At 33.9% G+C, this 26026-nt stretch overlaps 1 protein-coding gene across 1 annotated transcript; it reads left to right on the forward strand.

Moving 5' to 3' along the window:
* The first annotated feature begins 6129 nt into the window (after nucleotides 1-6129).
* On the forward strand, nucleotides 6130-6693 carry LOC124921664 (monothiol glutaredoxin-S2-like). Its single transcript, XM_047462348.1, has one exon. It carries the CDS (start codon nucleotides 6178-6180, stop codon nucleotides 6484-6486), a length of 309 nt encoding a protein of 102 aa, XP_047318304.1. The 5' UTR covers nucleotides 6130-6177; the 3' UTR covers nucleotides 6487-6693.
* The last annotated feature ends 19333 nt before the right edge of the window (nucleotides 6694-26026 follow it).

Consider the following 26026-nt stretch of genomic DNA (forward strand, 5'->3'; position numbering starts at 1 on the left):
TTAGTAATTCAGTTGGAAATGCTAAACTGAAATTTGTTGAAGTTAGAGATCGTATTCTTGCTGAAGAGGTTCGTAAAATTGATTCTGGTGAAACATTCAAAGGTTCTACTCTGAATGTGGAAAACAGGGGAAGCGGTAATGATAGAAATTTCAACTGAGATAAGAGCATATCTATGTCAAGGAGCAGGAGGAGTCAGTCCAAGTCTGGGCGGACATTTGAGTGTTGGAATTGTGGTAAACAGGGTCATTTAAAGAGGAACTGCAAAGCACCGAAGAAAAATGATGATGATAAAAATAATGCAGCCAACGTTGTTACAGAATCACTCACTGATGCGTTACTTCTGTCTGTTGATAGCCCGATAGATTCATGAGTTTTGGACTTAGTAGCGTCTTTCCACACCACTACCCACAAAAAATTAATGGAGAATTATGTGGCTGGAAACTGTGGAAAAGTTTATCTCGCAGATGGTGAGCCACTAGATATTGTTGGCATGGGGGACATCAAATTGAAGATGGCAAATGGTTCTGTTTGGAAGATTAATAAGGTGAGACACATTTTAGGATTAATGCACAATTTGATCTCTGTTACACAACTTGATGAAGAAGGTCACAATTTCAGTTGTGGAAATGGTGCGTGGAAGGTGACTAAAGGAGCAATAGTTGTTGCTCGAGGTCACAAAATTGGAACGTTATACACGACTTCAACTTGCAGAGAATCAGTTGTTGCTGTAGTTGATGACTCGAATAACAGTGAGCTGTGGCATTGCAGGTTGGGCCATATGAGCGAAAAGGGATGAAAATTCTTTTGAAGAATGGACAAATTCCAGAACTGAAGTCTCTTGAACATCAGTTATGTGAAACATGCATTCTTGGAAAACAGAAACGGGTGAGTTTCTTAAAAATTGGGAAGGAGCTCAAGAAAGAAAGGTTAGAGTTGGTACACACTGATGTGTGGGGACCTGCACCTGTTTCTTCTATTGGCGGATCACAATACTACATGACATTTATAGATGATTCGACAAGAAAGGTATGGGTATATTTTATGAAGCACAAGTCTGAAGTATTTGCTATTTTCAAGAAATGGAAGACTTTGGTTGAAAATGAAACAAATCAGAAAGTTAAGTGCTTGAGATTTGACAACGGATGTGAATATATCAATTCAGATTTCAAAGAGTATTGTGCTGTGAATGAGATCAGTATGGTGGAGACTGTTCCCTGAACGCCTCAAGAGAATGGAGTAGCTGAACGAATGAATCGAACATTGAACGAGCGTGCTAGAAGCATGAGATTGCATGTAGGGCTGCCTAAAACCTTCTAGGCAGAAGCTATTAATATTGCTTCCTATTTGATAAACAGGGGACCCTCTGTTCCTCTTGAATTTAGAATTCCTAAAGAAGCCTGGAGCAATAAAAAGGTAAACCTTTCTTATTTGAAAGTGTTTGGTTGTTTATCATATATTCATATTAATGAATGTGATAGGAGCAAGCTTGATCCAAAGTCTAATAAATGTTTTTTCATTGGTTATGGTGATATCGAGTTTGGTTATCGTTTCTGGGATAATCAAAATCGGAAGATCATTCGTAACAGAAATGTTATCTTCAATGAACAGGTTCTCTACAAAGATTGTGTTGGGAAGACATCAGATGGTGATTCCAAGTTGGAAGAGACTAGTACAGTCGATTTGAAAGATTTTTCAGCTGAATATATATCGACTGTCGAAGAAGAACAACGTGTTATTGAAGATGAAATTGTTGAAAATGTGGCCCCAAAGGTAAATTAGCAAACACCGGTTATACAGTTGAGAAGATCGTTAAGGAATCGAAAACCAGTTGAGAGGTGGTCTCCAACTCTGAACTATATCTTGTTGACAGATAGAGGTGAACCTGAATGCTTTGAGAAAATAATAAAATCTGATGAATCAGTTAAGTGGGAGTCTGCGATGAAAGATGAGATGGACTCTTTGATGTTGAATCATACTTGGGAGCTCACTGAGCTGCAAAGGGAAAGAAAGCACTTCACAACAAATGGATCTTCAGGATTAAAGAAGAACATGATAAAACCATGAGGTACAAGGCAAGGTTGGTTGTGAAAGGATTTCAACAGAAAGAAGGTATTGACTACAATGAAATCTTCTCTCTAGTAGTTAAATTGATGACAATTAGAACTATTTTGAGTTTGGTTGTGAAAGAAGACCTTCATCTTCAACAAATGGATGTCAAAACTGCTTTTCTTCATGGTGATTTAGATGAAGAGATTTATATGCGACAACCAGAAGGATTTGAAATCAAAAGAAAAGATGAGCTTGTGTGTAAGCTTTAGAAGAGTCTGTATGGTTTGAAACAGGCTCTAAGGCAATGGTACAAGAAGTTCGATAGCTTCATGAAAAGTAATATTTTTTTGAGGTGTGAAGCTGATCATTGCTGCTATATCAAGAGGTTTGATAAATCGTACATTATTCTTCTTCTCTACGTTGATGACATGTTGATTGCTGGAGCAAGCTTGTATGAGATTAACAAGCTCAAGAAAGAGTTGTCTGAAAAGTTTGCAATGAAGGATTTGGGTGATGCTAAACAAATCATTGGGATGAGAATTTTCAGGGATGAAAAAGTTCTCAAGCTTTCACAAGAAGAATATGTGAAGAAAGTTCTTAGCAGGTTCAACTTGTATGATGCAAAACCAGTTACTACCCCCTTAGCTAGTCACTTCAGACTATCTAAAGATCAGTCGCCTTCAACAAAGGAGGAGAAAAATTACATGGCAACTGTTCTGTATGCCTTTGTCATTGGTTGTATTATGTATGCGATGGTTTGCACAAGACCAGACATAGCACATGCAGTGGGAGTTGTTAGTAGATTCATGAGCAATCCGGGTAGACAACATTGGGAAGCAGTAAAGTGGATACTACGATACTTAAGAGGAAGTACGGGTCTCTCTTTGTGTTTTCGAAAGTCTAATATGGGTTTGGAAGGATATGTAGATGTTGACAATGGTGGTGATGTTAATAGCAGGAAGAGCACAATAGGGTATATTTATACTCTGGGAGGTATTGCACTCAGTTGAGTTTCAAAATTACAGAACATTGTTGCTCTTTCTAGTTGTGAGGCAGAGTATGTTGTTGTGACAGAAGCTGCTAAGGAAATGATGTGGTTACAACCCTTTTTGCGAGAATTGGGTCAAGACTACGAGGGAAGTGTGTTGCGATGCGACAGTCAGAGTGCCATTCATTTGGAAAAGAATCATGTTAATCATGGCAGGACGAAACATATACAAGTTCGTTATCATTTCATCCGGTCAGCTTTAGAAGATTGAGTATTAGCTCTTGAGAAGATTCCCGTGAGTGAGAATCCAGCTGATATGTTGACGAAAGCTGTGACAAATGAGAAACTGAAGTTGTGTGCAACTTCAGTTGGTCTTCTTCGTTAAGATACCGAATGGAAAGCCACTATCGATCGAGAGATGATGAAGTTAGTCTCAAAGTGGAGATTGTTGAGTTATGGAGCCTACACTTATAATAAACTTTACATTGTTAATTAGAGTTTATTGGGTTTTGTTTTTGGTTTTGGGTTGGGCCTAACCAAAGTTATTTAGGTTTATTACCTGAATGTTTACCCTATAAATATGTGATTATTAAGGGTTTACATTGTTAAGACAGAATTTTAGAGAGATAAAGTGTGAGGCAAAAACTCTGTATTCCTTCTTCTTCTTCGTAGTAAAATCTGTTGGTGGCTGAAGTGGATGTAGCTCAATTTGAGTGAACCAATATAAATCTGTGTCTTCTTGTGTTCTTCTTTCTTGCATTTTTATAGATTGTTTCAAGCTGGTCGGATTTGAGAGATACAAATCCTAACAATCAGATTATTTTGTCTCATTTGCTATTAAGAAAGGATCGACACGGACTCAAGAAAAGATCACCAATACAATCGGAGAGTATAAGCAACAAACGACCCATCAACGATTGAGAGTATTATTCGGATTAAGGATGGTAATGGGTACCCTACCCGCGGGGTAGTAAAGTACCCATCCCCGAACCTGATTTTTATTTTACTACTCGACCTCGGCCTCAAACCCGACGGGTATCTATATTTGTATTTCATCCCCGATTTGTCGGGTACCCGATCTCCGACAGGTACTCCATTATCCGATTAAAAATATGAATTTATATTTATTATTTTCTAAATATACTGCATATTAAAAACTAAAATGAAAATATAACTTACTTGCATAATAATATTGTAGAAGTTGAAAAATATAACAATTTTGTGAAGATTTAAAAAGTTGAGAAAATTTGTGAAGCTAACAACTTTGTTGAGAGAATATATATATATATATATATATATATATATATATATATATATATATATATATAATGATGATTTTTAAAGTGTCTGGATTATCGGGTCGAGAGTTGTGGTTAATTTGGATATATATGTGAGAGTAAATGAATACTTTGGTTGGATTGTGGATTGACCCACCCATAAACTTAAAACGGTTAAAAATAAAATTAAAAATATTATAGGTATGGTTCGAACTTGCAACCTAACAAAATAAATACAATCATTTAACCAACCAGGCTAATATCACTTTATATTTTAAATTCAACACCAAATTTGATGAACGCAGAAAATTTTAACAATATAAGTTCAACTTTTTAACTAACTAATCTATATATATATAATGATGCTTAATTTTTAAAGTGTACGAATTGCCGGGTCGAGAGCTATGGTTAATTTGGATATATATGTGAAAGTAAATGGATATTTGGGTCAGATTGTGGGTTGACCCGCCATATAAACTTAAAACGGTTAAAAATAAAATTAAAAATGATATAGATATGGTTCGAACTTGCAAACTAACAAAATAAATACAACCTTTTAACTAACTGGACTAATAACACTTTATATTTTAAATTGAACACAAAATTTGATGAACGCGAAACATTTTAACAATATAAGTTCAACTTTTTAACTAACTAATCTATATATATATAATTATGCTTAATTTTTAAAGTGTCCGGATTACCGGGTCGAAGGCTATGGTTAATTTAGATATATGTGAGAGTAAATAGATACTTGGGTCGGATTGTGGGTTGACCCGCCTATAAACATTTTTACCGTAATATTTTTTCACGGTTTTTATATTATTACTCGTGTAAATGCACGGGATACATGACAGTTAAAATAATGTTGAACTTGAAAATAAAAAATGAAGAGTAAGTAAAGAGAGCAAATATTTTGTTATTAAAGAAAGTAGAAATTAAAAGTCACGGGGAAGAGAAATTAATGTTCTCGTGAAGTATGAGTATGGGTAAAATAAATAATATATTTATTATAAATTTGTAAGGATGGTAAATTTGTAATTATGTAGAATTTGAAAAATTATTTTAAACTTTAATAAATATATATATATATATATATATATATATATATATATAATATTAATATTAAATTTTAGGTATCTAGTATCGGGTTTTAGTTTTGCACACTTCTCATCCCTGATTTCGAACCCGATCGGGTAATCCTTTTCATTCCCTATTCCCGACTCCGAATTCGACTATCGTGTATCTACAGATATCAGGTATACGGGTACCCATTGCTATTCATAATTCGAACTATAAATAAAAATAACCAAATTAGTTTGAATTCTTCTTATTATTAATTGTATGTATTTATATTATTTAATTAATCTTAAATCAAATAAAAATAAGAACCATTATATTATATTATATTATATTATATTATATTATATTATATTATATTATATTATATTATATTATATTATATTATATATTATATATTATGTCTTATGGCTTTACACCACCTTATAAGTGAATTGGATCCGGGAATATAGACGTCTCTATTTCCGTGTGCACAGATTCTCTGAGACAGACATTATTATAATGGATGATGATCAATCTTTTAGCAGTACTACTACTTTTTAATTTATCTGTACGTAAATATTAAAAAATGCTCATGTGGTCCAAATATCTCTCAAGTTCGAAGAAGAACAACAACACATTATTCTTCCTTTTCCTCCTCCTCATCCTCTCGATGATCTGTTGTATATCATCAACCGCCTCCCTCCTCTATATAAACCCCTTCGCATGCTCCCAAATTCATCACAACTCAAACCATAAAATTCAACATTTAAACCCTACAATCCCAAGACTAAGAAGTAACAATGGAGAGAGTGACAAAGATGGTTGCCGAGAGACCGGTGGTGATATTCAGCAAGAGCACATGCTGCATGTGCTACTCAGTCAAGACCCTCTTCTCCGAATTCGGGGTCAATCCGGCCATCCACGAACTAGACGAGATCCCGAGGGGGCGTGAGATCGAGCAGGCCCTGACCCGCCTCGGCTGCAACCCTTCCTTTCCGGCCGTTTTCATTGGAGGCGAACTTGTAGGCGGCGCCAATGAGATTATGACCCTCCATCTTAAGCGTTCCTTAATCCCCATGCTCAAACGCGCCGGTGCCCTATGGCTATGACTCTCTTTATATATAAAAGATCGATAACAATAATAATAAACACAGTTTAGATAGACTGCCTAGGTTTTCATATAATGGTGGTCTAGCTATCTAACTGAAAAATATATATAACCGCTCTATCAATCCTTTTTGTTTTTTTTACTTGTTGGGAGTTCATGTGTAACCACTTGGAGTTTTGATAATAAATAGTAATAGAATACTTGTTCTGATTTCTGTTTCATAATATAGAAACCCATGGCACAAAAAGATGACTGAAAACTCATCTCATTTTAAAAATGGTTTTGTAAAAATAAAATATTGTTTGAGTTCTTATTGATACGACATATAAATCATTATAAGTAATGACGTGAGGAATAATATAACGTTGAACTATCAACCCAACCAGAGATAGGAAAACAAACATAAAAAAAAATAAAGAATATTAAAATAAAAATTATGCTGCAAAAAAATATTTAGATTCATACAAATATCAATATCAAGGTGTTTATCCATTCAGGCGGGGGGCAAGTCTCTATTATCTAGTTCAAAATCATTACTATTTTATTTCGCCAAAATAAATGAATTCAATAACATTAAGTTCATACATAATAGTCATAAAAGAAGGCCAAAAGGGCGCCATCCAAGTGTCGTTGGCCAATCCAATCTCTCAGAAGAGAACGAAGTGAGAGAAAAGTAAAGCTCCAGCTCGTCCCACATAGCTAAAGGAAGGTGAAGAACCCCCCTTTCTCTTCGGTCCACAGAAGCAAGACTGATACCAACAGTTTATCACGAAAGAAATGACTCACTAAGATGAGATCACTAACTAATACGAATCTAATTAATACTAATAGAATAGAAAATAATTGTCTTTTCTGTATATTTTCCCCGGTTCCGTTGCTACCGCGTATAACATATATTTAAGGTGTGTGATAAGTAGTAGTAAGTACACAGGTTCCCCTTCTTTCTCTCCTGAGGCATATTCATGACTGAGATGATAGCCCTAACTTAAGTGGTGATTGAAGGTTGATGCATGGAGGGCGGAGCTTAAGAGAAGAGGGAATTGAAGGCTGATGCTCGTTTTCTGAAAATGATGTATTATTGAAGGATAACTGTAACTCGCCTACATGAAGTCGGAATCGCTAATAATCGTCGGTCAGCCATATGTGACTCAAGAATTTAGTTAGGTTACCCTATTACAAACAATTAACCAACCCTAGTTTCGACATCAAGATCAGGAGAGTTTCCCGCCAAAATTAAATCTTGGCTGAATAAGATCAAAGAAAGAAAAGAACACCAAGGCTGGGAACTTATCCTATGAAAACAGATGGCGAAAGGGAGGATTCATAGCTTGTCTTCGACCGTACATCTAGCTTGATCAAAGAAGCGAAACGCTTTGCCTTTACCAATTTCTTGTTTTTCCAACATGATAGTCGGTGTGATCAAAGAAAGAAATCCATATTATATAATAAAAGCGTCGTAAAGGGTTGACAAGTCGACTGGTAAAAATGGAGATGATACCGAAGCGGGAGGCTCATAGACGCTACTGTTGCAATGACTAATCTAATCTCTTTTCTTTTTGTAAACCCGGTGTGTTATCTAAGTCTCTTAACTAGTCCAATGGACCTCTATTGTAGCTAATTCATATCGCTCTAGAGGTTGGACTCTAAATTTTGGAGTTTAACTCCGTTAGGGTTAGAGTACCATATTTATTATGGTTGGGTGTCCGGCCCATTGAGCTTGGGATAATAATATATTTTATATCATTATAATATATTATAATATATTATATATTATTCTATATTATATAATATTTAAGTAAAACTTTCTAGTTAAATACATAAACCAAACATAAATGTATAATAAACAAAAGTTAAGTTATATATTAAAGTTTTAATGAGACGATCTAGTATTGGTTTTGGCACGAATCATAGGTGATGAATCCTTGCAGAATTCTTTACAATTTAATTAGTCTAAATTTTTGTTTGGATTTATCTTAGATACTAGTTTGATTATTCCACTTTGGTGATATATTTTTTTGGCATTCTTCTTGTAATCCACAATTAAGGGTAAATATTTTATAATAGTGATCTTCCAGGGTGCTAGAAAAGACTTTGGTGTAACTTACTATAATTAGTGAATATGTTTTAAGAGGCCTACGGTCCCGTGGTTTTATTCTAGTTGTATTTTCCACGCTAAAAATTGATTTGTTTTTGTGTACTTAATCTAACACTTGTTATCTCGTTTACTTCTCGTGATCATCTCATTGGGGCATACAAAGAGAGAAATAATCATTATTCTGTAATTTTTATTAGATGATTTTCTCAACAAGTGGCATCGCAACTCCACTTTTGATTGATAAAATTTCCCATGGAGCATTTTGCTGGACTAGTCAAATTTCTTGTGTGCCCGAAAGAGGAGCAAAATTCGATCGGGATGATAAAGCTAACATCAACAAAATTTTCGGTCTGGAAATGCAAGATGCTAGATTTGCTCATTTGTAGAGATTTATTTAGACCTATCCAAGATATGACATAGTCAGACACGATGATAAACGAAGATTGGAAAATTATAAATCGGAAAGTATTTGATACGATCAAGAAATGGTTGACCAAAATATTTTCTACCATTTTATAGAAGAGAACGATGTGCAGGCTTTTTGAAGATATTAGAGTCGATGTTCGAGAAGGGTTTTTCTAGTAATAAGACGATGATAATTTGACAACTCGTTAACTTGAAGTACTAAGACACTAGGAGTATGACAAAACACACTAGCAAATTCATTAGCTTGGTGAATTAGATGACATCGATAAAGATGAATCTCGATCATGAGCTACAGACTCTACTACTTCTCTGATCGTTACCGAAAAGTTGAGAAACATTGGTGACAATTCAGCGAAAGATGGTATTCTAACCATGGACAAGGTTATATATAATCTTTTTAACAGAGAGGATTGAAGAAAAGAAAAAATGAACCAATTTTAAAAGTCCTAGTAGGTGGAACTTTAGAGTCGCGTGAAAGGAGTAAGAACATATCTCCACACAACATAAATAAAAAATATAACAAAACATTGCCAACTATTATAGTTTTTTTGCCCTCTTGTTAGCAACAAATTGGTATCAGAGCCTATGTGCGGTGAGCATGAGAAAACATGTCATCCTCAAGAGAGAATGTCGCGATGTGCTGATATAGAGAGAAAGAGGAGTGACCGAAATATTTATGAGGTGTGTGAGTTTAGTGTAAACACTTGAAAGAAATGGTAGGTCTAACCAATTGCATCCTTCTACCCAAGATGACAAAAGGCACCAACTATGATAATTAGAAGGTGTAGATGAAGGCCCTTTTCGGCTCCTAATATAATTGGGATGTGGTCGAGACTAGGTATGAGAAACTGTAGAACACAAATGGGTATTTAAATTCCCAGCTAAACGAGTTGATGGTCATTCAAGCTAAAGACAAGGCAGTTTTGTACCTACTATATCGAGTAATCGACGAATCTGGCTTTGAGAAGATAGTTGACGCAAAATCTTCCAAAGTAGCATGGGATATACTCGAAATAGCAAATAAAGGAGACAAACGAGTGAAGCAAGATCGGCTACAAACTCTCAAGGGCGAACTGAAAAACATAAGGATAAAAGAGTTTGAAAGCGTATATGAATTCATTATTCGGGTGGAGACCGTGGTGAACAAGATGAATCGGAATTGTGAGAGTATTTCATCATATCGAGTTGTTAAAAAGATTATGAGGTCATTGACAGATCATTTCAAAAATATCGTGTGCGCAATAGAGGAATCCAAGGACCTATCAACTCTCACCATTGAAGAGTGTGTTGGGTCCCTAAAAGCACATGAGAAGCAAAGGAAAAACAAGAAGGGATAGTCCCTTGAAATACTCTACAAGAAAAGGTGCTCTATGTTCACAGTACCAGAGGTAAAGGCCTAGGTGGTAGAGAAAGAGAAGGACAAGGAAATGAGCAAGTCGGATAACAGGACTATCATGGCAAAGGTCAAGCTAAAGCTCGGAGTGGTCAGACAAAAACAAAAATCAATATTGAATGTTATAATGGTGGGAAGTATGAGCATGTTGCTAAGGATTGTTACTCGATAAAATGCTACAACTGTGAAAAGTTGGGTCATATTTTCAAAGATTGTAGAACCGAGAAGTAAAAGGAGGAACCAACAAAATTCTTTATTGAGAAAGAAAATGAAGAATTGTTGATGGTGAAATTGAGATGAAACCGATTTGTTCTGATAACTCAATTTGGTACTTGGATACCGGTGCAAGTAACCACATGTGTGATGACGAGAGGTTATTCAAAATACTCTCAAAGGTGGAGTCCAAATCCATTCAAAAGTAATCTTCAATGGTGGACCAACGATATGGTATCAATAGAGAAATGGGGGAATCTTAGAGATCAAAGATGTTTAATATGTACATGATCTCAAAAGCAACATACTAAGAATGAGACAGTTGATGGAGAAAGGGTGATCGACACTAATTAAGGACCGAGAACTACATCTGAAGGATAAAGTCGGGAGACTCGTTGCCCAAGTAGAAATAAAGAAAAATTGTATGTACAAATTTGAGCTGAAAAATAGTTCAAGATAAATGCATTCAACTTGATCTAGAGGTTGAGGCCATGTGGTATTATCGATTCGGTCATCTTCATTTTGGGGGGTTGACCTAGCTAGTGAAAAATGAGATGGTGCTTGGATTGCCTAATATGAAATTTGAAAAGATTTTTTGTGAAGAATGTGTGATCGAGAAGCAAGCGAGGACTTCTTTCCCAAGCAGTTCTGAATACCGAGTAAAAGAGCAACTTGGAGTGATTTATACCAATTTGTGTGGACCGATAGCTTCATAATCATTTAGTAGTAAAATATAATTTGTCTCAATAAGTGATGATCTCTCGAGAAAGTCGTGGGTTTATTTTCTGAGGAATATATCAAAAGTGTTTGAAACCTTCAAAAAATTCAAGGTGATGATGGATAAAGAAACAAGCAAAGTCATCAAAGCAATCTGATCTAATAGAAGAGGTGATTTCACTTCTACTGAGTTCAACAAATACTGTGAGGAACATTTGATCAAACGTTTCTTGATTGCGCCATATTCTACACAAAAAAATGGTGTGGCGGAACGAAAGAAACGAATTATTCTCAACATGGTTTGATCTATGTTTAAAGGAAAGAATATGCCAAAAATATTTTGGGTAGATGCGGTGCAGTGCACAGTTTATGTGCAAAATAAATGTCCACATTAAAATCTAGAAGAGAAGACATCTCGAGAGATTTGTAGTGGTATAAGTTGAGTGTCTTTCATCTGAAGGTATTCGCTATAGGAATGGCAACGGGTACCCTGCCCGTCGAGTAGTAAAGTACCCATCCCCAAACCCGATTTAGATTTTACTACCCAACTCCGAACCCGAACCCAATGGGTATCTCTACTTTTATCCCCATCCCCGATTCGTCGGGTACCCGATCCCCGACGGGTACCCAATTACCCGATTAAAAAAATAATTATGAGATTATAACGTTTGAAGAAAAAAATTTAAATAATTTTAAAATTAGTAATATCAAAATATTAAAAATACAAATAAAAATATTACTTACCTACATACTTATTTGGTAGATATTGAGAAGATAAACTAGAATGAAAAATAAAATAAAATGAAAGTTGAAAATAAGTTAAAAGATTAAATATGAAGAATGATGAAAGGATGTAATATTTTGATATTAATGTAAGTTGAAGATTAAGATTTATGTAGAGAATATTTTCTTGATAATATGAAAAAATAAAGATGGAGTGGAGTATATTTATTATAATTGATAGGATCGGCGTAATCAATAGAGACGGGGGTCTAACTATTGATGACAACTTTTGGAAAACGGTTTGATAGAAATCCTATTAGGGATTAGTATCACTTTCTATTTTCACAAACCCTTGCAAACACTTGAAGCGATTCAAGTGAGGAACTTTTTGCTCAGGTTTGAAGTTACGAACCAATGAGAGAAGGAAAGACAGAATGTAAAGAACACAGCAAGTTGTTTATAGATGTTCGGAGCAAACTCTCCTACGTCACCTTTTTTCCAACCACCGGAAGGATTTCACTATATTTTTTTGAATGAAATACAGTTTACTGGCTAGCTAACTGTTGAACATAACAAGCTCTATTCAACTTACAATATGATTAAGAGTATTTCTCAGCTAGACAAATTTTGATTCTCTTTCTTGAACTTAAAGAAGATGTACATATCAGTAAATGCAAGAGAGTAAGATTGATAGCAGGTAAGGCTTGTAAATCTCTTTGTAAGGCGTGTACCTTGACTGTTGTCCTTGAGGATATATATATATATATATATAGAGAGAGAGAGAGAGAGTCAGGACACCAACGGTCGAATCTTCTAGATGGAAATGTGGCAAGCGCCCATTGGAAAGCCTCCATAGTACAAGAGTACAGCAAGCTCTGTGCACAAAGATCGTGGTCGTACCAAACTGGAAGTGCGCCGAATATTCTTCTAGAACTGTCCTTTACTGAACATGTAGTGGGAGGAAAATTCGCGTACGTGGTGTTCATTCATTGGATACAAATAGCTGGCGTACTGGACTGCACGGATGAGTGGAACATGAGTAGCGTACATCTAGTTGATCGTGGGTAGACGTATGCTAACTTCAAACAGCTGCTGAAGTGAGGCATTAGACGTGCTCCATTAGACTGTCAATTCTAAGGGAGCTAGATGTCAACGTTTAATAGCGAGATACATTAGACCACCAAGTTTAATGGAGTTAAACTGCACGTCTAATTACGCATCTGTTAGACTACACGTCTAACTACACATTTGTTAGACTGCACGTCTAACTATGCATATGTTAGACTGCACGTCTAACTACGCATCTATTAGACTGCACGTCTAACTACGCATCTGTTAGACTACACGTCTAACTATGCATCTGTTACGGATTACAGCGCTCTCGCGGGAACGTGGACAAGAATTCCAAGCATGGAGCAGAACTGGAATATCTGTAGGAACTGGAATTTACCGTTTTTTAAACTCACTATAATTAAAAGCATTGTAATCAAATAATTCATTTACGTTTTTAGTTTTTTGGCTTTTACTCAGAATGTTACGACTTCAAAATTATTCTAGGCCTGTCTAGAATGATCTCTTAAACTCGTGGTTTTTTTTCCCATTTTTGGGAATTTTTAATGAAATGACGCTAAGTCGTTTTTCCCAAAAAACTATGCATCTGTTAGACTACACGTCTAACTCGCAACACGTCTAAATAGCATGTTTCAGTTCACGTCTAATTTAGCATATTTTTGATGCACCTACACACAAATAATTAGATGACTTAGTTTTATTCTTAATCAAAGTTTTACTAATACATCATTAAAATAACGTTAGTCAAACTAATTTGACCCAACAATAATATTTGGAGAGAAGTGTGGATAAGACTAACTTATATGATATATTTATGACATATTTGTAATGATGAAGAATTTGAAAATTCATATTAAGTTTTAATTAATAAAATATACTTTTAATATTAATAAAATCGGGTATCGAGTTTGGGTTTTGCACAATCTCCATCCCTGACCCCGTTCCTGACTGGGTACCTTCTCTCCCTCCCATGCCCAACCCAAACCCAAACCCGATCTAAAATACCCGAACATGACTATTGGATACCCACGGTTATCGGGCCTACAGGTACCCATTTCCATCTCTAGTTCGGTAGCGCGGCCTATGGGAAAGTACTAAGTCAACACGGGATAAAATTAGAAGATCGTTGCAAGAAGTACATACTTATTGGCTATGATGATAAATCTAAATAATATAAATTGTTGTATCCTATTAACAAGAAAGTGATGGTGAGCTGAAATGTCAACATGGAAGAATCAATGGTATGAAATTGGAGTAACCCGGTTGAGGAAGCAACAAGCTCAGAGGTTGCTATGACTCTAATTTCAATAACCACCGAGCTTTCAGAACATGAATCTGAGCCTCGGAAGCCCAAAATGAGAAGTCTATGGGAGATATATGACACTACAAATGAATTCCACATTGTATATATCCTAACCAACTTAGAAGATTTGAATTTTGAGAAAGTTGTACAAGATGAGAAATGGAGATCAACTATGGATGAATAAATTGGGGCAATTGAACGCAACAAAACTTGGGAGCTGGCCGACTTTCTTGAAGGAGCTCGACCAATTAGAGTAAAATGGGTGTATAAAAAAAGATAAATGTTGAGGAAGAGGTTGAGTGTTATAAGGATCGACTTGTGGTGAAGGGCTATAGACAAAAAGAGAGAATCGACTACGATGGAGTATTATCTCATGTCACGGGAATGGAGTCAATTTGACTTCTGATCTCGTTAGTTACTCATAACCAATGGTTGATTCTAAAAATAAATGTGAAGTTAGTCTTTCTAAATGGAGTGATGAAGGAGAAATTGTATGTCGAGCAATCACTCAGATACATGAAGAAAGGGGGTGAGAAAAAGGTGATAAGATTGAGAAAATCCCTTTACGGACTGATGTATGCTCCTCATGCCTAGGGATGGAAATGGGTACCTACCCATCGAATAGTGAAGTACCCATCCCCGAACCCAATTTCTATTTCACTACCCAATCTAGACCCTAAACTCGATGGGTTTCTCTATTTTTATCCCCCATCCCTGCTTTATAGGGTACCCGATTCCCGATAGGTACCCCATTACCCAACTAAATATTTATATGATTGTAGATATTTAAGAAAAAAAACATAACTTTAAAAATGTTGTTAAAAACAAAAAGACATAACATACCCGATTACATATCTACTTAGTAGATGTTGAAGAGCTTTATTGTTATAATAACCGAAGAAAAACTTAGAATAAAGGTTGAAGAAAAGTTAAAGAGTTTTCTTAAGATGAAAAATGAGAAGAGAGAATAAGTTTTTTGAATATGAAAAATGAGAAGACAGAAATAACATTTTGTTATTAAAAAAAGTTTAAGATTTAAAGTAAGAATCATGAGAGAAAAAATCTTATTATGAATATTAAAAAAATAAAGTTGAGTGGAGTGTGGACAAGAAAAAATAGATAATGTATTTACATTAGAACATCGATAAATAAATATTCGATAAATGAATAACCTTGTCTAATGAATAAATTTATTCGGTCTCAACTCGGTCTAATGGGCTTAACGAATAACTTCGCTTATTGCATTAACGAATAAATACAACTGAAGTCTTTATAGGCCCTATATAAATATAAATGAATAATCACTATATATATAAAATAATATATTTTTATTTATATAATATATCATGAATACATTTCATCTAGTGACTAATTTTCAAACACATTTTTAGTAATATGATTGTGTTATGAAGATACAATGAGAATTTAGAATTATATATTTATGTATGAGGTATTGACTAGACACTTAACTCTAATTATCATGCATGTACACAGTACAATAGTCTCAATATATGGTATTGGGGTATTGTGCACTTTATCTACTCCATGCATCATGTACAACTAATCTAGAATTCTAAAAATATGAATGTAATTAAAGTTTACATAAAAGTTATAACTACCGTGAGTTTCAAGTACATTTGAACTTAATATATATAAAATTATATAATTACAAAAAAGTCTAAAAATATCATTTAAATGAATTATTATTCATTTATCGATAAATAAATATTATATTCATTAATCGATAAATAAATAAATAATCTCGTCAAATGAATATTTTTTTCCCAAAGATATTCATTTATCGAGGTTCTAATGTATTATGATATTTTTCATGATTAGAAAGGTAAGAAGTCACGTTATCCTTTAATTTATTTATTTTTATTTTTAATATTAATTTAATCGGGTATTTAGTTTGGGTTTCGCATACTCTTCATCCCCGAACTCGATCGGGTACCTTCTCTCCCTCTTCATGTCCGATCCTGACTCTAAACCTGATTTAAAATACCCGAACCCGATCATTGGGTACCCATGAGTATCGGGTATATGGGTACCCATTGTCATCCCTACTCATGCCTGGAATGAGAGAATTGAATAGTATTTCAAGAAAAACGGGTATGAGTAATATATGTACGAGTATGTCTTTTACATAAAGAAATCAAAAAAGGATATGATGGTAGTCGCTCTCTTTGTCGGCAATCTCATATTCACCGGAAATAGCGCAAAACTGATTAAGGAGTTCAAGGAGGTAATGAAAATAGAGTTCGAGATGACAGACTTAAGATTGATAAAATGTTTTTTGGCCTAAAAGTTAAGCGGTCAAAGGAAGGGTTTTATAACTCAAAAGAGGTACGTGCTTGAAATTTTAAAGAACTTTAAAATGGAGGATTGTAACCAAGTTTCTACTCCAATGGAACCAAACACTAAACTCTCAAAGTTTGATAGAAGAGAACGAGTTAATGCTGGGAGATATCGAAGTTTAATCGGAAGACTAAGGTATATTACAAGCACGAGACCCAACATATATTGAGTGTTGAGATAGCAAGCAGATTCATGGAGGATCCAAGTTATATACATTGGAAGGCCTTGAAGATAATTTTGAAATATGTTCGAGGAACCCTTTCACTTGGTCTTTCATATTTAAAATCAGATGACTACTAATTAGCGGGTTACTTGGATAGTGATTGTTGTGGTGATGTTGATGAACGGAAAAGTACTTAGGGTTATATATTCCTACTCGGGAATATGACTTTTACTTTCTTGTCAAAGAAGCAACCTATTGTAACTTTGTCGACCTACTCGGCCGAGTATGTGGAGGCCTCTTGGAGCGTGTGTCATGCAGTCTGACTTTCAAATTTACTTAGGCATCTGAGAGTGATCTGATATGAAGGGACTGTTATCCGAGTTGATAACAAGTCTGCGATCGAGTTCACAAAGAATCCGGTTAATCACAGAAAGAGCAAACACATCGACGCCCGATTTCATTTCATCCGAGAACAAGTTAGATTAGGAAAGATCGAGATGCAGCATATTGAAAGTCGAGCTCAAGCTGCGAACGTAATCATCAAGCGACTAGCGACCACACTACTGGAGAGTTATAAAAGGTTGATTTGAATGAGAGATGGGAAGAAATTTAAGTTTAAGGTGGAGATTTGTTGAAAAACTTAAATTAAGACATTTTCATTTTGTATGTTTAATATTCCTATAATAATATTAATGGTTTTAGGGTTGAGTGAGATAACCAAGAGATATACATTATTTTAGCATTTGAAGAGTCAATAATGTCCTATAAAGACTTGTAAAAATTTATTTTATAGGAAAATAAATATAGTGAGTTAAAAGAGAACAAAGAATTATCAACTATTATAATTTTATTTTCCCTCTTGTTACCAACAGTGACTAGGTGATTGATTTCAGTATTTTTTTTTTACATTACTTCTTATAATGATCTTTTCTCTACATATTCAAGAAGAGATTTTGACAATCTCTAAATGGGTAATGATGGTTCATCAAAGATAGTAGTTATCGGTGATATTTTCTTAGAGACTATTGTCGGTTGCCAATTGATACTCAAAGATGTGAGCCACATTCCAGACATTCTCCTCAACTGGATTTCAATGGTCAAACTCGACGATGAGAGGTTCGGGAACTATTTTGGTGAAGGTTAGTGGAAACTCACCAAAGGTTCGCTCATGATGGCTAAAGGAACGAAGAAAAACACATTGTATGTAATGCAAACCAAATTGTACAAGAGGATATAAACTTAATCCGGAAAGATGTGGATATTGATTTGTGGTACAAGACATCGGTCACGTTAGTGAGAAGGTACTTCAAACTCTTGCTAGAAAACAATTCCTTCCCGATTTGCAAAATACGTCTCTAAACACTTATTATATTTTCTTAGCTAGAAAAACTCACAGAGTTTCATTTCATACACTCTCTCCGCATAAAAAATCAAATATTCTTGATTTGATTCATATTAATAATGTTTGTTCTATGCAATAAAATCTTTCGGTGAAGCATATTATTTTGTAGCATTTATTGATAATCACTCTAAAAGTTTTGTTTTATGCTCTAGAAACTAAAGATCAGGTGTTAGAGGTTTTTAAAGTTTTATGTGCCAAAATTGAGAGAGAAACAAGAAAAAAATTATGATGCGTGAAGTTAGACAACGGTGGTGAATATAGGGGAACGTTTAAATGATAGTGTAGAGATCACGACATCAGATTGGTAAAAACACCTTTAAAGACACCTCAACATAACGGTGTGGCTAAAATATTGAAGAAAGAGTGTGGTGTATGTTGTCCCATGCAAAGTTTCCCAAGTCCTTTTGGGGGAGGCATCGAGAACTGCAATTAATTTGATAAACTTTTCTCTTGCAGCAGCATTGAACAATGACATTCCGAATAGGGTTTGTATAGGAAAAGATGTTTCTTACAAGCATTTGTGAGTCTTTGGTTATAAGACGTTCATTTATATCCCAAAAGATGAAAGGTCAAAGCTCGACGATAAGGCGAAATCGTGTGTCTTCATGGGATATAGTCACAAAGAGTTCGGGTACAAGTTATATGATCCATGGACGGAGAAAATCATGAGAAGTAAAGGTGTTGTGTTTTTAAAGACCAAGCTATAGGTTTTAGTGACAAGGTTGAAGAAGTTAATTCATCTACTGAATTTATGTTAGTTTAGATGCAACTACACCTACCATTTGTTTTGATCATGAGGGAGATACTCAGAAAGACGACGGTGGTGGTGTTAACGAGGACGAGTCGATTGAACACATTGAGGAAGAAACTACATCGATGCTAGTTGAACATCTTTGAGAAGATCTAACAGGGAGAGTCAACTCTCTATTGGATATCTTTCTAATGCTTATTGCTCATGGATGGAGGAGAATCAGTATCTGATCAAGGAGTAGTTAAAGTCGTTGATAAGTACGAGTGGTTGAAAGTCATTACAAGAAGAGATGCAATCCTTACATGATCAAACCTCTAAATCATCATCGGAATCATTTGGTCATCGTTCTTGGCCTAAACCCAGAACTGATCGACCCCAGAAGGTAGAAATCAACCATTTAAGAGAAAACAGACTCCAATATGTACCTGTTTCAAAACTGAAAACCATAATCTAACATGAGTCCTATATCTATTAATCAAACTCAAAAATAATACAGATATCAAACAACCTTCCAACGATGAACAAAAGTAATTGAAAATAAGAACAGAAACTTTAAATCGAAAAAATATTAATATAGCATAAATATAATTTTATAGTGAGGCTTGGTCGATTTCGACAGCTTACAAAAAAGAAGTCTCAAATAGCTAACAACCCTTCGGATCTCACTAACACTCGAAAGTAAAGTTTAACATAAACTTAACACTCTAAAGTAAAGTTTAATAGAAACTTAGGAATGCCAAGGGGTGTGTTCTTCTCTTTTTGTATTCTCCGTCCTCCTTCTGTCTTTGGTTCCTTCTCTTCTTTTATAGGTGTCGGGGAGTCGACAATCTTATTCGACGCAGTATTCTCGACAAACATCAGGGAGACTGGATCTGGCCAAAGACTTGGATAGATCATGGCATCCTAGATCTAAGGGGGATCGCGGAAGAATTGGGTAGATCGTGGCTTGAAGGGAAGTCTTTGGATTTGTCGGGATCTTCGAGGCCAACAACAAGATTCTTATTTATGTGATTTTTTTCACAAATATAATGTTTTTTTCGTTATGCTTAAACAATTATTCATTACATAATAAAATTATATTAATCATTTTCAAAAAAAAATAATAATCTCTCGTCTTCAAAGATATTTGAGCTGCAATTTAGTTTATCTCCATAATTTGTGTGCTCAACATATGGATTAAAAAAATGATTTTCATTTTTTATAAAAAAAAATGATTATTTCAACTCTTTTGATTTAGTACTATACCAGTCTTTCTTGTAATATATTTTTTCTTTAGTTTTTTTACAATTGATTTTTTTTAATTATGATTGATAAATAAATTAAAATTAGTCTTATTTTAATTTGATAAAATCATGAAACTCTTAAATTATACTTATGAAATTTATGCACGCATGTTTGTAATATTTGATTTGTTTGATACACTTGATCATTTCTAAGTATCTAGCTTATTTTCTAATACTTATTTAGTTTATTCGCTAACACTTAATTAGATATGTTTCTTTTTATTGAATTTGCATTAACTTATTTACTCAAATTAGAGTAACATTTCATTAGACAACTGCAATTTATTTACGATTATAAGATCAATGAAACCAGCTCATAGAGTTAACTCAGATCTCTCTTTAGTATCAATAAAAGCAACAAAGGTAGGAATGTAATATGTTCCATGATCATATTCTCGACCCCTAGCCTCTTATTCTCTTACTTTTGTAAGAACATATTTTCTATGCCATTACAAAAATATTACTATTTAGAAACTTTACAACCCTTTAGATAGAGAGAGAAGGCAATTTGTAGTACTTGTGTACCTGGATCGATGATGCATGATAACAACCCTTTAGCTGACATTCATCAACATGCATTAATAATTTGGTTATATGCCAAGAACCGCCATCGATGGAATTCTTCTTTATCTTAATCTCTCTAAAGTCCACTTCTAAAGTTATATGTCTTTTCTTCTCTCTCATACTACGTATCCACATCCATCTACACATAAAAATGAAAAAATTGAATAAAAATATATATTAGAACCTAATTCTAAGTAGATTAATGTGGTCTTAATAGGATATCCATGTTTTATTTTATACAAATTGGATTGTCAGTTCCACTAATAAGTCTTAAATGGAAATGGAATGTAATTATTTATTTTTCATGTTTTGAAGTAAAAATAAAACGTTTTCTATTGAACTCCGGCTTCAAGAATATCACAAACACCTACCCGGAGAAATTAACTAAGTTTTAACATAATTTGTCACAAATATATTCAAAAGAATAAAATTATAAGAAAATGAATACAATATCATGTTCGACATCAAAATAACGTCAGATACAGAATATGTGGCAAGCGAAAGGCAGGCTTAGGGTGGTGAATTTCGATAAGGAGTCATTCTTAGTTCGGTTTTCGGCTTTGTAGTATTTTCAACACACGTTGAATGGTCCTTGTTTTGATAAATTATGGACTTTGGGCTTGTAACAAAGAATAAATCCAAAAATAATTTAGGATACAACACAATAATAAAATACTAACCTCATGATTAATTAGACTGTCTCTGAAATTTGATAAAAGAAAGGTGCATTAGTGGTTAATATGTAATGTCTTTTAACTTCGTTGCAGTGTATAAATAAAAATATATATTTAAGGATGGTAATATTTGTCACTATGTTCATTAATTCTTAATTTGAAAAAATTTATTTAATTTCAATAATAAATAAATAAAACCTACAAATAAAATTGATGAAAAAAATTTAACATTTTCACTAATAATATATATGTGCATAATTAATTAAGAAGAAGAAGGAAATATTCGCAATATGAAAGAGGCATTCCTTAAACATGTTACAAGTGTTGAAGGTATATTTTATCTTTTATCTTGGGTAGCAATGAACATATATGACATATATCTTTTGTACTCTTATATATCCCTCTCAAGAGAGCCAATATACCTAATATATAAGATGTAAAACTAGCCTTTGGACTTCAATAAGGGCCAATTATACTATAAGATTAATAATAAATATTTATTCACTTGATTCCATATATTTATGTAGTATAGAATCATTATCTTGTGTAGGATGGGCAAAAAGACTAATATCTTTATATAGTTTTGCTTTCATGCAACACTTCTCTAAAGATTCCACAGAATCTTTGTTGACGACTTACAAACCTACAAAAAAGTGGTTTTACTTTTGTCATTGATAAGCTTCTTTTATATGCAGGATAAATGCTCACTATCTCTTTAACCTTTTATTTTTTTTAATATAATAGCCTCATCAATAGTCATAACATTTCGTGTACATTTCTTGTCATAAATAAAAAAAAAAATTAATTTCCTTTTTTTTTAAGAAATTAATTAACGTTAAATTTAAATAGAGTTTATATATATATATATATATATATATATATATTAAATTAATTAGTAAAATATATAAGATAACATCTAAGAAAAAATAAACTTAATAATTAATGATTAATGATTTTTATATTAAATTGCATAAACAATTTACAAAAATAAAATTTTAATTGTAAATAATCCAACAATTATGCGATTGAGGATTCCTCCAAAGATGAACTCATTTAAGTTCTTAAACGATGATGGTTGTAATAGTGTAAGTTGAACGAACCAGTAAAACAGTGTCGGAAGAATCTCTACCAAAGATTCTCAGTGACAGTTAATATTATCTTTAGTCGATGGTTGATAAACAACGTCGGAAAATGACATGTTAAATAAAAAATTATCATCTACATATATGGCCAAAATAGTGAAAAATCCATACAAATTATGGGAGGATAAATGTAAGAGGTCATCCATATAAAAGATCAAATTAAGTAACCTTTTTATTGAAAAAATGAAAAATAACTTCAGATCCGATTATTTCGTCTCATTTGCTGCTAAGAAGGGACGGACACGGACTCGAGAAAGGATCACCAACACAATCGGAGAATATAAGTAACAAACGACCCATCGATGATTGAGAATATTATTCGGACTAGGGATGACAATAGGTACCATACCCGTCAGGTAGGGAAGTACCCATCCCCAAACCCGGTTTTTATTTTACTACCCGTCCATGGCTCCGAACCCGACGTGTATCTATATTTGTATCCCATCTCCTCCAACAAGTACCCCCATTACCCAATTAAAAATATGAATTTATATTTATTATTTTTTAAATATATAAATATTAAAAATAAAAATGAGAATATTACTTACTTGCATAGTTATATTCTAAAAGTTGAAAAATATAACAACTTTGTGAAGATTAAAAAAGTTGAAGTAAGGAATACTTGAAGAAAATCTGTGAACTTGAAGGAATACTTTGTTGAGAGAAGCTTAAGAAAATTAAAATAATGTTGAACTTGAAGATAAAAAGTGAAGAGTAAGTAAAAGAGAAAATATTTTGTTATTAAAGAAAGTGGAGATTAAAAGTCATGGGGAAGAGAAATTGATGTTGGCGTGGAGTGTGGGTATGGGTAAAATAAATAATATATTTATTATAAATTTATGTAAAATTTGAAAAATTATTTTAAACTTTAACAAATATATATATGTGAAAAAATTGTGGCGGCCACACCACACTTGGCTGCCACGGTGGATGGATGAGAGAGAAAAAAAACAATTTTTTTAATCTCTCCCTCTCTTTCTCACTCTCTTCATTTTCAAACCGTTCGTCTTCTTTCTTTCCCTCCCCTACTTCGGCGATTTCTTCTCCATTTTCGAACCGTTCCTTCTTCTACGACTTGAAACTTCGGTGATTTCTACTTCTTTTTTCAATGACTCTCGGACTTTGGCGATTTATTCTTCCTTCTTTCACGACTTCGGACTTCGGCGATTTCATCTTTTTTCCAAGCTTCGAAAATGATAAACCCTAAAATCAAAGTCGAACAACAATGTTAGCGAACAACTAAAATCATTTATTTTTACTTTTCAGGAGAATCAGATTCTTTCAACTACATCCAAGTCCAACACTAGGTAAGTTCCCTATAGTTATAGTTAGGGTTTTCCCGAACATGTCCATATTTATGAACTTAATTTAATATTTTGAAACTATATTTAATTGTGTTTATAGTTTCTATAAGTTAGAAAATTTGAGTTATTAGTTTATTAGTTTCTATAAACTGTTATGGATTAATTTCAGAAAAACTATCAATAACAGTTGTAGAAGATACATGACAAAACTTGAATTTTTATGTAAGGGATTGGTCTAAAACATGGTCATGTTAGGGACCAATTGGTCCCGAACATGACCATGTCCGGGAACTTGATTTAATATTTTAAAACTGTATGTATTCATGTTTCTACTTTCTATTTTGAGTTAGGAGATTTGAGAACATGGTATAGTAAATACATACAATAATGAAAATTCAAAAATTAAAAGTTTAGCTGAATTATGTTTGGAAAAGATGATACCTCATTGTTAGTAAGGAATTTGAACAATTTCTCCTGAACATGGCAATGTCCTAGAACAATTGCTCTTTAACATGGCCATGTTCAGGAACAATTGCTCCCTAACAGGGCCATATTTGGGAACAATTTCTCCCTAACATGGCCATGTCCTAGACCAATAAATATTCCAAAAAGTATTCTTGTCTTCTATTTTTTTATTTTGAGAAGTTATGAACTGAACAAAGGCTGCAAAACTTATTATCTATCTCACTTAACCTCATTTTAGAACATGGTATAGTAAATACATACAGTAATTAAAATTCAGAAATTGAAAGTTTAACTGAATTATGTTTGGAGAAAATGATAGCTCATTGTTAGTTAGGAACTTGAATTAGCTGAATTATGTTAGGGAACAATTGGTCCCTAACATGGTAAATAAATGTTGAATTTTCAGTTTCAGCACTTTTATATATGTTAATCGTGCTTCATTTATCTGTTTATTTTTTGTAGAGTGTATAAAAGGACCGTCGTCGGCCCTCGACAGCTTATTTGTCATTGCTTGACATTATTGCTACAGTTGATGATGAAGGTTGTGCAACTGCACCCCCGCTCCCTCATCTCCAACTTCCTCAACTCCCTCTTTTCCCGCTTCCTCATCTCCCGCTCCCTCATCTTCAACTTCCTCAATTCCCTCATCTCCCGCTCCCTCACATCCCTCCTCCCCAAGAAATTCTAAACACAACATTTTCTTGAATAGGACCTCGACATCTTGCCTTTTCAAACTAATTCAATAATTGACAAAAGAACAAAAAGAGGTCGTGAAGCCATAGGTTTCGGAGGGCTTTTTACTCTTCACCTCTCAAACTGTCCAGGAGAATTCTCTCGACACCTCGTCAGGTCATTCAAATTCGACATCGACAGTGGTAAATGTACGACCAGCCTACGGAATGGCGAGAAAGTCAAAATTGAAGAAGAGGATATTCAGTGTGTAATGGGAATCCCTAGAGGGAAAATTGAAATTATTGAGCACATTGAAAATGATACAGAGTCCCCCAAATATGATCAACGATTGTGGTAGTGGATGAGATGATGGGGAATGAAACAAAATAGTTCCGGTCCAAGAACAACTGTAATGGAAAAGACGATTCTAAACAATAGATTCGCTGACAATATTTAAGATAGACATTGTAGTCTATGTTGTCAGCAGCTTTCTCTGGACCTCGCATAATATACAGTGTATGTTTCAAATCATGAAATCTTTATTTGGTGTCGATAATATCCGAAACTTAAATTGGTGCAAATTCACAATGAAATGCTTAGTTGAAGGCTACCAGAAGTAGACGGAGAATGAAAAACATCATTTCATTGGACCGCAAACATTTCTCATTGTAAGTAAGTTTTGTCAGTATTTTAATTCAGTGTTTTATTCAAATGTCAATATAATTTTCTAACATATTGTTTATTGTTTCAGTTGTTCTACATGGATAGGGTTGTGGACCCTAAACTACAACTGCCTTACGAATGATAATTTCCGATATTATC

The sequence above is a fragment of the Impatiens glandulifera genome, chromosome 1 (assembly GCF_907164915.1).
Source record: "Impatiens glandulifera chromosome 1, dImpGla2.1, whole genome shotgun sequence".
Classification (NCBI taxonomy): Eukaryota; Viridiplantae; Streptophyta; class Magnoliopsida; order Ericales; family Balsaminaceae; genus Impatiens; species Impatiens glandulifera.